Source organism: Anas platyrhynchos, chromosome 3, assembly GCF_047663525.1.
Source record: "Anas platyrhynchos isolate ZD024472 breed Pekin duck chromosome 3, IASCAAS_PekinDuck_T2T, whole genome shotgun sequence".
Lineage (NCBI taxonomy): Eukaryota > Metazoa > Chordata > Aves > Anseriformes > Anatidae > Anas > Anas platyrhynchos.
In genome coordinates, this window is record NC_092589.1 from 33,192,125 (window position 1) to 33,206,293 (window position 14,169).

At 45.6% G+C, this 14,169-nt stretch overlaps 1 protein-coding gene across 1 annotated transcript in view; it reads left to right on the forward strand.

Annotated features, from left to right (window-relative positions):
• Window positions 1-2,457: 2,457 nt before the first annotated feature.
• The window catches only part of CRIM1 (cysteine rich transmembrane BMP regulator 1), a 180,875-nt gene continuing 169,163 nt past the window's right edge, over window positions 2,458-14,169 (forward strand). The window contains exon 1 of the mRNA XM_005022232.5: window positions 2,458-3,265. Within this exon, the coding sequence (XP_005022289.2) occupies window positions 2,902-3,265 (364 nt within the window). The 5' untranslated portion in view covers window positions 2,458-2,901. The remainder of the gene's footprint in view (window positions 3,266-14,169) is intronic.

Here is a 14,169-nt window from a genome sequence, read left to right on the forward strand (position 1 = left end):
ATATTTCTGCATTTTGCTCTCTTACATGAAGCTATTATGGGGTAAACAGCCTATGACGCAGGGCTCTAATCTTGCTCACAGCTGAAGCCTCTCTCTGTTGGCACTCAGCTCAAAAGTTTGCTCTCTTTTTCTCAGGGCCCTACAACTTTCTTATCTGAGCTGTTCCTAGTTTTCCTCTTCATCTGGTTTTGTACTGCTTCTAGCACTTCTTTGTTCCCACACATGCAAAGACACAGTAGGTCCTATGAATTCTTTGTGCCTCGAGTGTAACACACATCAGTACAGTACAGGACTGGCAGGTCAGGCATGTCTGGGAAATATTGAACCTATTGCACACAGGTCCTGGAAAAATACCTACATGTTTTTCATAGACCAGTTGATTTTTCCACACAGAAGTATTAACATTCTGTAATCAGATCACTTTGCATCATTTGATAAACTAAGAACTTTGAATTCAATTCTTCATTAGGTATTGTATCGTGCATCCTCTCCAGCACTGAAATCATTTTTGTAACTCCTGTCTGCACAGATTCAGATTTGTGAATAGTATAAAAATATAGCCACAGGAAATGTATGCCTCATTCTAAAACCAATCTCAGCAAAGCTACATACTGAAGGTATGTTTTTACATACTGCTCTTACCCAAATCACAGAGGATTTTTTTTTTTTTTTTTTTTTTTTTTGGAAACTTCTGGTGAATCAAAAGTACTCTGACCCCTGCAGGTACTTTGGGAGATTGATGTGAGTGTCCTGAGGCTGACAGACCAGAATTTGTGAAGAAACATTTTACAAAACTTCTTGCTCGGTGCATTGATATGCCCAGGAGTATCACCAGTTTGCCATAATGTTCAGAGCCTGAGTGCTTGGCTTGCTAATACGACCTCCAGTGCTCTCCTGTCTTACTGCTTTACAGAACACAGCAATGAACCGTGTTGTGGTTTGTTTCCTCTCAAATGGATTCGCTGGATTTGTTTATACCAAAACATGGGGCCTTTAATGAGATCACCTTATCATTTGCTTTCCAACTCTGTTTGAAAATATTGTATTGTATTAGTTCAAATGCTGATGCCTGGTAGATGGTTGCTTCTCATTGTCCATTACTTTTTGAGATATGTCAGCTAAATGGCCCTAATCCATGTAGCGCATGCTGTATGGGCGGCATTTCATCACAATAATGTTGTACTGAAAAACACAGACCAAGACAAGTGCCTTGCAAGCTACTGGGGCGAATTTAAACGTTTGTAGCTCTTGAAAAATAAACTTTTGAAACTTAGTTTAAATTCTGAATGGATCCGAATACAGTCAGCCATTCTGATATGATGAAGACGTCATTATTTTTAATAGAGAAAACGCTTTATTTTTTACCATCGGGTTACACAGCTGCACTGTTTCCATTAGAAATGGGCCTATGATGGCGATGAGGCACCTTTGCTACAAAGAGACACTTCGGCTGGAATGCATGAGGGCGATTTACAGGGCTTTTTCGCAGCAAAAAAAGATACATCGTTGCTGACAAAGCTTTACTGTAGCGCTCCTGTTGCTGGAAGCAAGTTGCCTTTTACCTTGCCCCCACGGAGCAGATCTCCCGTGGACACCACAAGTGGCCCTTTCTCAGAAAGCGGGCGTTTGGGGGAACGGTGCAAGCCTCCTGAATCACCTAGGTTAAGTTTCCACAGCCTCCCTCCTACAATCTCCCTCATCGCTGGCACCCGTGCGGGCAACCGACGGCTCCCCGGGCTCGGCGCTGCGCAGCTGCCCTCGCCCCACCTGCCGAGCGAGCCGCTTCGTCCCCTCCATCCCCACAACTCCGGGACTCTCTGGCGGCGGAGCAAGCCTCCCGCACAGCCCTCAGGCCCCCCGGGCCGCCGCGCAGAGCCTGCCCTTCCCTCCCGGAGCCGCCGGCAGGGCTGCGGCGGGGGCAGCCTCTGGGCAGCAGCAGCAGCGGCGGCGGCTCCGTGCGTGCGGCGGGGCACGGAGCGCCGCCGCCTGCCGGCCCTGCGGGGGCGCCGCCGGCCGCGGGGAGCCCGGGACGCGGCCGCCGTGCGAGGGGCGGTGGGGAGCGGCCCGCAGAGCCCCGGCGCTGACGGAACGGGAAGGGAAGGGACGGGGCGGTGCGCGGGGGGCTCCCCGTCCCGCACCCCTCACTTGGGGGAGGAGGAGGAGGAGGAGGAAAGGGGGGGGCGCGGGGCCCCTCTCCGCCCACGGGGTCCCCCCGGGGTCCTGCCCGCCCGCCTCGCCCCGCTCGGAGTCCCGGGCGGGGGAGGGGAAGGGAGGGGAGGGGCGGGACGGGGGGAGGCGGCGGCCGCCGTGGGGCCCAGGCTGCTGCCGCCGCCCGCCTCGGCTGCGTCGCTCCCCGGCCCCGGGAGCTGGGGGGAGAGGGAGAGGAGGAGGAGGAGGAGGAGGAGGAGGAGGAGGAGGAGGAGGGCGGGGCCCGCCGGGGAGCTAGCCAATAGGAAGGCGCGGAGGGGCACCGGGGGCGGGGAGAGGGCGATCACCGCCCAATGGGGGAAGGGCAGAGGGCGCACTCGGAGCGGGGCGAGTCGCAGGCAGGAGGCGAGTCGGGGCTCGGGCTGCGAGCGGGGCGCAGCGCAGCGCAACACCGGCAGCACCAGCACCAGCAGCAGCGCCCAGGGGCTCGCGGGCGCCCGCCGCTCACCGGCCTTAGACGGGACCGCCGGGGCCGGGAGCCGCGGGACGGCCGGACCGACGGACGCCGCTTCCCGAAGGGGGCAGCGGGCGGAGCCGCCGCCGCCCGGCGCAGAAGTTTGGCTGAAGCGGCCGCCGCCGAGCGAGGAAACTTTGCTCGGGGGGCCGCAGGCGGGGGCGGCGGGAAGGAGCCGCGGCACGCTCGGGTCCGCCGCCCGGCGCGGGGGCTCCGGCGGGGCTCCCCCCGGCGCCGGGATGTACCTGGCAGCGGTCTCGGCGGGGAGGAGGCGCCCGGGCGGAGACGGCGGAGGTGGCGGCGGCTGGCACCTGGCGGCGGCGGGGTGGCTGCTGCTGCTGGCGCTGCTGCTGGGCGAGTCGGGGACGCGGGCGCTCGTCTGCCTGCCCTGCGACGAGTCCAAGTGCGAGGAGCCCAAGAGCTGCCCCGGCAGCATCGTGCTGGGCATCTGCGGCTGCTGCTTCATGTGCGCCCGGCAGCGCAACGAGAGCTGCGGGGGCGTCTACGGGCTGCACGGCGCCTGCGACCGGGGGCTGCGCTGTGTCATCCGCCCGCCGCTCAACGGCGACTCCATCACCGAGTACGAAGTGGGCGTCTGCGAAGGTGAGAGGCGGACGGAGACCCCCTTGCCCAGCCCTCCTCCCTCCGCTCCCCGGCTCCTCCGAGACCCCGACCCCCGGCGGCGGGACCCGAGGCGGGGCCGCCCCGCTCCGCCCGGGGTCGCCCCGCTCGGCTCCTGCTCCGCTCCTGCTTTGCTTTGCTTTGCTCTGCCCGCCCGCCGCCGCCAGTGCGGCTTTCGGGCCCTTCTGCCCGGCAGACTGCTGAAAAGTTTTTTTACCCTTTAGTTTAGTAGCTTAAGCTAACGTCGAGCGCTCCCAGTTTTATCCCCTCCTTAGTAGCTCGCTGGCTCCTCGGTAGCTTGCGTCAAGCCGGCCAGCTACTGATCCCCTGCTCGGGTTGCTCGATAAGAGAGGACCTGGCAGCGGCTTGCCAGATTGAGATCAGGGGAGGTCAGTGCTGCACGCATGATGTCTGTTCCGGATTCCTCCTCTGTAAGGAAACACAAAGGCTGATCATCTGTTGTGAAGTTTTCCTTCCTGTTCCTGTCACTTAATATCTGCCCGCCCGCACACGCTGGGTGCACGATAAGGCAGGCTGGCTTTTCCCTGCTCCCACAGCAAGAAGGATCCCTAGGGCCCGGCTCTTCCCCAAGTCTCCCCGGCTGCTCTCCCGCTGCTTGCGAGGTGATGAGTGAGCACGGAGTGCGAGAGAAGTTTGCTCACACCCCCTCTTCAAATTGTGCGTCTATTGGAGTACTTAAAATTTCTTCACTGCTATTTTACAAAAGGCCAAGGAGAAGTCTTTTAGTCTCCCTTGTTTTGCCCTGTCCCTCCAGCTCTCTCTTCCCCCAAGTCGAGGGAAAACATGGCGCTGTAAAGAGATTACAAATAACCAGTAGTTTGGGATATGTATAAATGTATGTGAGACTTAGAGTGCAAGCTTCGACAATTCTGGAAAATAAGAGCAAGGCTTGCTCCTCTCGGCGGGTAGAGGGCAGTAGAAAGTCCAGAAAGCTGTTGAGACAGCATCTGTCCAAAAACTTGCATTTAAAATGATATACTGTTTTGAGAGAGCTAAAACTGATCCTTTTTAGTGGTCATCTGACCTTTATTCTGGTACAGGTTATTATCTGAAGCTCCGTTCACCTTGCTCACAAGTGAATTGTATCAAGCCAGGGTATCCTATCTGTAGCTGTTGCTTGGATAGGGCTGGCTTCAGGGTTAAAAGCTCCGTTAAAGAATTAAAAATGGCTCTGAACTGCTTTGAAGACCTTCGTTGAGTCTGTGAGGCTGATTGTGTATGTTGCTGTAGACTTTTTTTTTCTATGTGTTGGTAAAGTTATATTTAAATGAAAAGTTCAGGTATATAGAGAAAAGGTTCTTCAAAAAACCTACCTTGTTTTGGATGAATTTCTTTTTTCACATGTTTTTAAGCAAAAGACTGTCTTAAATGGGTTGTTTTTTTCCCCCTCCTTTGGTTAAAGGAAATAAAAGCCTACAGTCATTAAATGTCTCTATGTTCCAGCTCCCTTACTGTATCGCAGTACGGACGTCTCTGGCAGTTTAGGAGTATTTCATTCCTTTGAAGTGATGCAATCTGTACGTTGCTGTAGTTCAACTCGTAACACGTCCCATCTACTGTTGAAAATAGTATGAAGCATTTGTTGGCAAGACCGCGTTTCAATTAGTGTTGTGGTTAGAAACTAGTTCCAGCTGTCCCTATAGGAATAGTCGGGGAGATAACTTATCTATTTAATTTTCATTCTCGTAAATGAAAAGCAACTGAGCTGAACTGTCAGCTTAATAAATAGTACTGGAATACCTATTAGTGAATTGTCAGGAAACTGCCTCTTTCCGAGCAACAAAAACAACTGTGTTGTTCTTAATGGCGTGTATTGTGTATGAGGCTTGACAGAGAGGGGAGGACTTAATATACTACCTCCCTTCACTGAAATAAGGTTGACTATCTCTGTGTTTTTAATTGCTGTGACCAATTGACAGTTGTGCAGTTTATATGCACATGTGAAACAGAATGAGATGGTGATATGTGATGTATCAATAATACTAAGCAGTGTTTTTCCTTAAAAAAAACAAAGACTGCTTTTCTCTTAATCCTGTCTTTTGGGAGTGTAAGCCCTATGCTACCCACCCCAGTTTAGGGAGGAAGAAATGAAAGTGATTTGCGGAACTGTGTGAGTAGAAACTGATGGGTTTTACTCTCCTTCCCATCTCTAGCCTTCTATTTCAATGCAATTTTTTACACTGAAATGACCCCTACTGGCTACAGTTATAAGCATTATTTTTTCTTAATTTTTAATCTTGGGTGTGATGCTCTAGCTTAGTTTAGCATATCAATGCGTATTTCGCTACAGAAAACTCAAAGCTGTAATTACACCAGGTAAAAAATATTTGCATGTTAATTTGGTATTAGTATGAAATATGGCGAGTGCATTAACATTCTTAAGTGAGCTGTGTGATGCCTGATGGAGAAATTTCCATGGAACCTGTCACTGATGGCCACTGTTTCTCAAACTAGAAGTAATTTTTTTTTTTTTTTTTTTAAATCATCACTTACTGATGAAATCCGTTACTATTTCTAGGTTCTTTTCTTCACCCATCTAAAGCCTGAAGAAATTCCCTAGTCACCTTCCCATGTTAACTGTTCAGGCCTTCATGCGGTTCTAAGGCTTAATTTGTGGCATTATTGTGATGTCTACAGATGCCCTTCCTGCACTTATTTTACACTTCTGTAGTTGTATTCTTGGTAAAGTTTTCTTAGGTCAGTTTTTCCAAGCACAGCTGTGTACTTCTGAAAGCAACCTTGAGAGACTTTGAACACCTCCAGCCTCTTTTGACTTTGCAGGGGAGCTGTTGGATTGGATCGATGAGGTGTCGAGAGCATAGAGCCAGCTAAGAGCCAAATGCTCTAAGTGTTGAGAAGCTGTGTGCTCAAAGCAGGAACCACTCTTGCTGTCTGCCTTTGGGGGTGGACCTGGAGCCACCTCCTAATTAGCTGAGAGTTCCCTGGGAGGGCCTTGGCCTTGGCTTCAGCAGTTGTCTGGCTGTGCAGAGCTCCTTCTTTCTGGGGAATAAGAAAGCTTTGGGAAATCTCTGATATAGGAGTTTGGTTTTGAAGGCATTTCTTGTGATGACTCTTTTCTCATCTAAGTTTTGACACTTCCACAATTCCTGGTGCTCTTGGAAGAAGAGGCCTTGATTGCTTTGCTAAGCTGCTCTAAGGCATAACAGCAGCATATGAAATAACACTGAAAATGAGCTGGAATTACTTTATTTTTAACTGTGTAATAAAAGCATGGCTTAAGTTTTTATGATACACTTGAAATGAGAAGTTAACAAAACTGCTAGTTTTACTGTGGTCTTACGTTCCCTTTAAGACCATACTTCCATACGAGCTAGCCCCTAGGTATCCGTTGTAAAACATATTTGCTCCAGTAGCTTACTGATAGCATGGAGCAGAGAGGGCTTGTTTGTTTTATTTTGGGGGTGTGTGCAGTTACTGCTGTTTTCTTTTTGCTACTGTAGGCAATTTAAGGCTTGTCGCAAATACTTGAGGCTTGGCTGCCTAGTGCATAGCTTCTGAGCAGGGGTTCAGAAGCTGCTGTCACTGATTTTAGGCAAGCATTGAGACATATGCAGGTTCTTCCCGTAGGAAGATGGTAGGCGTTTTCCCTCCTTTGCCTTGTCCTGGTCTGTTTCACATATCTACAGCTCTTTGGGAGCATTATTGTCCATTTGATCCCTTTCTGGGAGAAGAGAGAAGCTTTGGTGTCTTCTGCACCCCTCACATTTGAGCTTACACTGGACTACAGTTTCCTCCCCTAGAAACCTGTGATGGAGAATTTTATAGGTGATGAGAAGATACAGAGTCTTGAAAATGTTTCTTCTTGTGTTGGTGGTTTTGTTTTATCCCAAAATGGGGAGAAGGGGAGCTAAGCTTCTTTTATTTGAACATTAATTTCACAAATGCAAATGGAGTTCTGCCTCTGTTTTTGTCCAGTAAGAGTGGCTTGCTAATATTTGTCTAACACCAAGAGGGCCGTTACTTGTAACTTCTGTAGCTGGTACCCTTGGGAGAACCTTGTTTTCAGTATTGTGCTCAGTATCTAATGGGGGCAGTGGACACATAGCCAGGAACATAATACTCTGTTTCCATATGACTTCCATACAACATGCTTGGCTTCTTGTGGTGCAGTCCAGACCCCTAAACATCACCTGACTGTTTGCTTTGACTACAAGTTACTGAAGTTTGGGTAATTTAGAAGCTGTATATGAGTACCCTGGTTGTTTATATACATTTGATTGAAACAGTGTTGCCCAGGTTTCTTAACTCTTTTTGTTGTTGTTTAACTTTGTTACACAGTGAATGGCTGGGGAAATACCCATATAGTCCTGGTGCTTGTGTGCCTGCAGACAACTTCTTCCACTAACTTCATGTCAAAACATATCTAATTGGGGACTTAAGTGGTGCACGGGATGATTGTTGGCATGAAGACAGCCAAAATACAAGTTTCAAAGGCTGTCAGTAACCCAGACTCTGGCTGGGGGGAGAATGACACTTAAATTATTCATGGTATTGAAGAAATCATAATAAAAATTATTGAACATATGTGGCTGGAATTAGTGGTATTTCTCTGATATCAGCTTCTGATGTGCCAGTCTTAGCCATACTTAACACTCCCTTCTCCTCAGTCCCCAGAAAATGCTTATGTGGGCACATGCTGACTTCTTGTATAAAGACTGGGTAACTTACAAGCTGTTTGTACTCTGGTTTGTGTCCATACTGAAATCTCAACATCAGTAAGAACACGTAATGCTGAGTGTGTCATGGAATTTGAATCAGATCAGGTGCTTTTTTGACTTGGAAATCATTTCCTCTCTGTTTCTGAGCATTGTTTCAATTTTAGGAATTGCTTGGTTTCTGTATTTCAACAAAAATGAAACAGAGAAGCCCAACTGCTATGTGGAAGGATATTGATACAGGAATTGGCAGACTTCAGCTGTTTTGTATCAGGACAGTTAGTTTAAAACTAGAAATCTTTCAGTGGATAGACTGAATGGCTAAATCTCTTAACTTCTGCTGGGAGGAATGTTCTTTTTATTTTTATTTTTTTCTTTGCTTGCTTGTTTGAGATGAAATGGCTTCAAAAAAAAATAAAATAAAACATTTGACCCTACTTCAAGCATCCTCTGGTGATTAATGTTTTTTGTCCTTAGAAGATGTTTGTTTCTTCAGCTTCCCCCAAATCATTCTTCTTATAAGGATTTTTTTTTTTTTTTTAAATAAACTACCTTCAAATTCACTAGATAGTTTGGCCGGAGCTAGTAGAATGATTACTTGTAATTTCTGTAACCCCAGGCATGTTTGCTTCTTTAAGTACCCTGTAGCTGATGCAAGAACACTCTCATAATTTAACTTCTCACATAGCGTTTAGTCAACCAAAATGCCATTTGACTGACAGGCATATTTTGCAATAATTACTCCATTAATATGGTTCCAAAATGCCTGCCTCTTCCCATCCTTTCCTTGCCCGCCACCCCCTCCCTCCGCCAAGTATTCTTAATCTCCATGAATAAAGTTTATAGCATCTTGCAGGAAGGACCACATGTTTCTCTGTTTTAATGGATTAAATGCTTTGTAGAAATGACCTATTAAATGTCTCGTGACTTGCAAACTGCTTTCATTTGAGAATCCATTTAATCCACAGAGAACATAAACATGGTAATGGTGAGTTCACAGTTTTGCCCGAGATGTCATGTGACAGCAATTGTACAGCCTGGCTGAATTACATTTTAACTCTGTCTTTTGGTATATATGTATATATAATCTGGAAAATGACTAATACTGACAGAAAGCTTGTGTGTATGGAGAAACTTACCAATATAAACTAAGATGTGAAGATAACTTTGTATAAAGGCTATCTAGATTAAATTCCACATAAGCATACGGATGATTAAAAGATGGTCCCTGAGGGAATTATCTAAACAGACTAGTTTTGCCATGTTTGGAGGATGCAAGCCTTTAGTAATGGATTAAGATGAATGGAAGCAGTTCACGCCTTTACCAGAGGCAATATTCAGTCTCCAGCAGCTTTCACTGGTTATGCTGGGTACTTCTGAATCTGCAGATCATGTTAACTCTGTGTAGGTCATGAGGGTGTAGATCTCACAGTCAGAAAGCAAACAGGAAAGCATAGGGCTGAGGACAGGAAGAAAAGCACTGGCTCACAGGCGTGCACCCATTCCTATGTTGTTACTAACTTCTGAAATTTTACGTCTTTGTATTGCTGGCTACCTTGGCACTGATAGAATTTTTAATAGTTTTTTTAATTACCAAGTGTAATGCTTCTGAATCTGGAAATGCCTGATCTGTTGGATCACTTGTTTTGCAACTAATTAAACTTAGAAGTTGTGCTACAGCATATGATGTATGCTCTTTGGGCTATCGTTTTTGTCTGCATCTCCTTCCAGGAAGGATGGATGTATGTGCGTAGAGGTGTTTTTTCCCTCTCTGATAAGCTGTTGATAAAGAGCTGGGTGTCACTGAATGGCTGAAGTTAGAAGGGAGCTTGGGAACCCCTGCTCAAGCAGGGCCACCTGGAGCAGGTTGCCCAGGACCACGTCCAGGTGGCTTTTGAAGATCCCCAAAGAGGGAGTTTCCACAGCCTCTGTGGGCAACCCATTGCTTTGTCACCTGCACAGTAGAGAAGTGTTTCCTGGTGTTTAGATAGCACCTCCTGTGCTCCAGTGTGTGCCCATTGCCTCTCATACTGTCCCTGAGCACTACTGAAAAGAGCCTGGCTACTTGAGGGAGCAGAGTAGTCCCGGTGCTCCTCACCAGTGCTGAGCAAAAGGGAAGGATCCCCTCCCTCAGCCTGCTGGCAGCTCTCCTCCTCATGCAACCCAGGATACCGTTGCCCTTCTTTGCCACAAGGGCATGTTGCTGGCTCGTGGTCAACCTGCTGTCCTAGTAATTATCCTGGTGGTGTTACATGTGCTAACGTAAAATGTGCTGCTTTGATAGTATGAAGAGCCAAGCTGATGGCTTATCTCTAAATTGGTATTTAGACAAAGAAAAAAACCCTTTTGATGCTAACTCTAAATTCAGGATATTCAGAGTTCTTTTGTAGTCTTCTCTGACTAAGTAATTGGATGCAAGTTTCTCACTTTTGTAATTCCCGTGAAACATTATGTAATCCTGGTGTTCAGTGATGCTGTGTTAATAACTGGGGGCAAAAGTGACAAAAGGCTCGGAATATCAGCTTGCTTCTAATAGCATGGACTCTTCTGAGCACAGGCTGCTTTATTCATAGCATTGATCCAGAATTTGTATTAGCAGACAACTGGAGAGAAAGTTTTGTCTTTGCTTTTGAAGAGCAATATCAGCAATCTGCCAGTTAACTGCTTGTTTGCAATGAAGGCACAGCATATGGCTGCACGTGCCGGCTTCCGAGGTGTATGAGCAAGGTGTGCAACTTGAAAAACATTGGAACTTCAACCTCCTTTGGAAAATGGACATAAAGGTTTGGCCCTTTCCTGTGGCTTTACCAATACATTATTTTTTCAGCCGTTTTCTAGAGCTGAAGGAAAAATCTGCTAGGACAGCTGAAACATTGCTATCCATGCTCACCCTAATCAGAGGAGTACTGGCAGAGGCTCTGTCTGACAGATTAAGCCCTAGTACACTGTACTGTTTTCAGTCAACTGTTTATAAACAAGTTGTAATTCTGTCCATAAGACTAAAATAAATAAATTGCAGGTCTCTTTCTCAGGTACATAAATGTCTAGGAGTCAAATCTCACAGCTTTAATTCTTCATCATTTCAGGCCATCTTTGGGGCAGAAGCTGATGCAAATATAATAATTCAATCTTTTTTTTTTTTTTTGGAGGGGGAGCACAAATAGTGAAGGTCTGTGGTTCTTTTTTTTTTTCTTTGCTTTTTAAAGCACAGGGTACCTGGAGGACTGAAACATTGTAGGCACTACAGACAAGAGAAAAACTTAAAAACTAAAATAGTTGGCCAAATTGTATGCTTTACTTAACACTTCCATTTATTTATTTGCTTTCCTCATGGCTTCTGTGGAGTTTCTGATAACTGAGTGGAAAGCTGGTTTGCGTAAATACTTTCTGCATTCTTCAGGATGAAATAACTGCCTTGAGACACGTGGAGAGCTGCTGCAGTGAAAATCTTTGTCACTCTACTGGGGATTTGATCGCTTGAGATACAAGTTCTAGTTCGAACAGGATAAAGCAGGCACTCACACTTGGAACAAACCTTATGTGTATTGTGTTCCTGAACTGTCTGAATGTTGTCGTATAGTTTCTTTCTCTAGGTTTGGCCAGAAGTTTTATCGGGAACCTACAAAGCCCTTTTGTGCTAACACGCATTCCACAGGAAGATTTGATCTTGAAAAGTAGGCCCTTCTAAAAGGTGGAAAAACTGCTTTATCATAGAACTGTTAGCTGTGTCTTACCACAGAATGGTGTCGGCTGTGGTCCCTGACTCATGATTTCATTGAAGGAACAAGTTGCGAGATGGGAGAGGACTGCCGCCAGTACATAAGCACAAATTCACTTCAAGGCTAGCCTTTCCTTCTGCTTTTCAAGGTTTGGGGCTGGGTTTCAAGCATTCTTTAGTGATGATTAGTCACTTCTATTGTTCAGCTCCTCCAAAACATGAATTTCCTTTCCATCGTTCTTTTTTCCTGTTCAAAGTGAAGCCAAAGCCTACTGGCAAGAAGTATTTCCTTTTTTTATTTTATTTTAGAAAATCTGTAGAATGCTTTCAGAGCCTCATACCATCCTAATGAATACCACTGATTGCAAATACTTCTGTGTAACAGTGCGCCGGAGTGATGGGGGCTCAGAACTTGGATCTGATTTGAAAGAGAAGCTTTTGGCAAGTTCCCCCTCCTGTTCCCAGGGGACAGTCGATGTCTCAGGAAGGATCACATCTGTGTTTCTATGAAATATGTTCTCTCTCCTCTTTCAAATGCAGGTCTTAAAAGGATAAAAGAAGTCTGTAAGATGTGACTCAGACTTACATTTTCAGATTGGCAATGTGTCTGATGGTCTCCTTCTTCTTTCAGTGTTTTAAGAACTTACCCGTTGTGCTTCAAAAAGGCAGAAATAGTTAAGTAACATGCTATGGTTAAATGTAAAGAATGTGAGTTCACTCAGAATGTGTAGTGCCCTACCCCTCCCTGATTGTAATTTAGGATTATTACAAATATAATGTTTTTGTGAGTTCTCAACAGTGTTGCTTTAGTGACAATTCTAGTGTGTAGATTGCTGTTCTGAGGTGGTGCATTATCTTTATAAGCTGTAAAGGAGAACAGTATATGGCTTTCCAAATAATTGCTAACATTCAGTAAATGTCCAGAAAGGAAGAAGAGGAATGAAAGAGAAGATCCTGTAACAGCCAGAACTGAAACTTGAAGGGAGGGAAATCAAATGTTAAGGGAATGGAGAAGAAGCCTCTAAAAGGGTCTTTCCTTATATTTCTAATTGCAGCAGTTTCAAGATGTTCTTCCTCACATGTGGACAATGAGTGCAGCTATAGTGAGCTACTATGTACCTTAGAAACAAAGCTCCAAGTTAGTAGCTGCATATTTCTGGAAACAGATGTTAGTCTGAGCAGTATATTCTAGCTACTGACTCACTTGAACTTTATGATCTTACAGTTGATTAATTTTTTTCAAGTGTTTTTTTCACAGACTTCCTTCTGAATCTTCTAATTCTACCAACACCAAGATGTGAGCCCTGTGTATCGTGCACCATGATTCACACCACATTTGTCTGATAACAGCTCCTTGTCCTAAGGTCTACAAGCTCCTCAAGAATGAGGGCAGACTTGGGGGGGGGGGAAAAAAACACTGTGCTTATGAATAAACCTGTATTCTGCAAACAGGTGCTATGTTGCAGTGCTGTGAGCACCTGTATGGAGTGTTTGGCATGGAAGAAGTCATGGAATACTGCTTGCTTACTCTTACTCAACTTGTTAATGCCTTAATTCTCCTCCCTACCATAGAAGCACACTAAGACAGGACTTGGGAGTTTAGCGACCCAGAGTTGCACTTAGGTTGTTTGCTTTGCAGGAAGCAAATATAAGAATGATGGAAGAAAATAAAGGTTTGGAATTAATGATTCCTCCCCTCCTATGGCTTCCTTATGTTATGAGAGCACTCTTGGAAGAATTCAAGATGTGTTATGTCCAAGACTTACTCTGGTCTGAGTAAACACAGGACTACAATGTCTGAAAAGAGAGTTTGCCTGAATGAGTTGGAAAGCATGAGGAACATGTAGATGTAGATGGAAATGACCTGAAAGAGTGAATTTCAAGCTGTGGTTATCAGGCTGCTTCAGGCCTTTGAGCTGCCTTTAGGCATGTGTGTAAAAGATGGATGAGTGACTGTATAGCAGCAGTCCAGTGTAAACTTAATTGCTAAAAAGACTGGCCCTCTTCCGTTTTCTTTTTTCTTTTTTTTTTTTTTTTCTGCCCCTACCTGACCATGCCAGCACAATGAGGTGGTGGAAATTGCAGCTAAACTCAGTCTGGATGAAAAACAACCATTTACTTTTGGACTGCTTTTCAGCTGGACTGTTTCTAAAGACTCAAGAATGTTAAACACTTGTTTGATTTTTTTTATTATTATTATTTTTTATTGTTATGTGTCTTAGAAGTCAGCTAGTGGACTGGATATACATACCAAGGCTTGAGAAACTCTTGGGTTTTGTTAACCCTGCTAGAGACTTAAACCACGTGGAGAAGTAAAGCATTCACAAATGGTTGTATCTTAGTTTCTTCTTTCATATAATCCAGATTTTTGAGAGGTATGCATGAAAAGGAATCTGCAGAGGAGATTAAACAGAATTCAGGAAAATGCGTGCAGTAGTCTAGGATTGTTCATGAATTGTCCCAGGATTTAA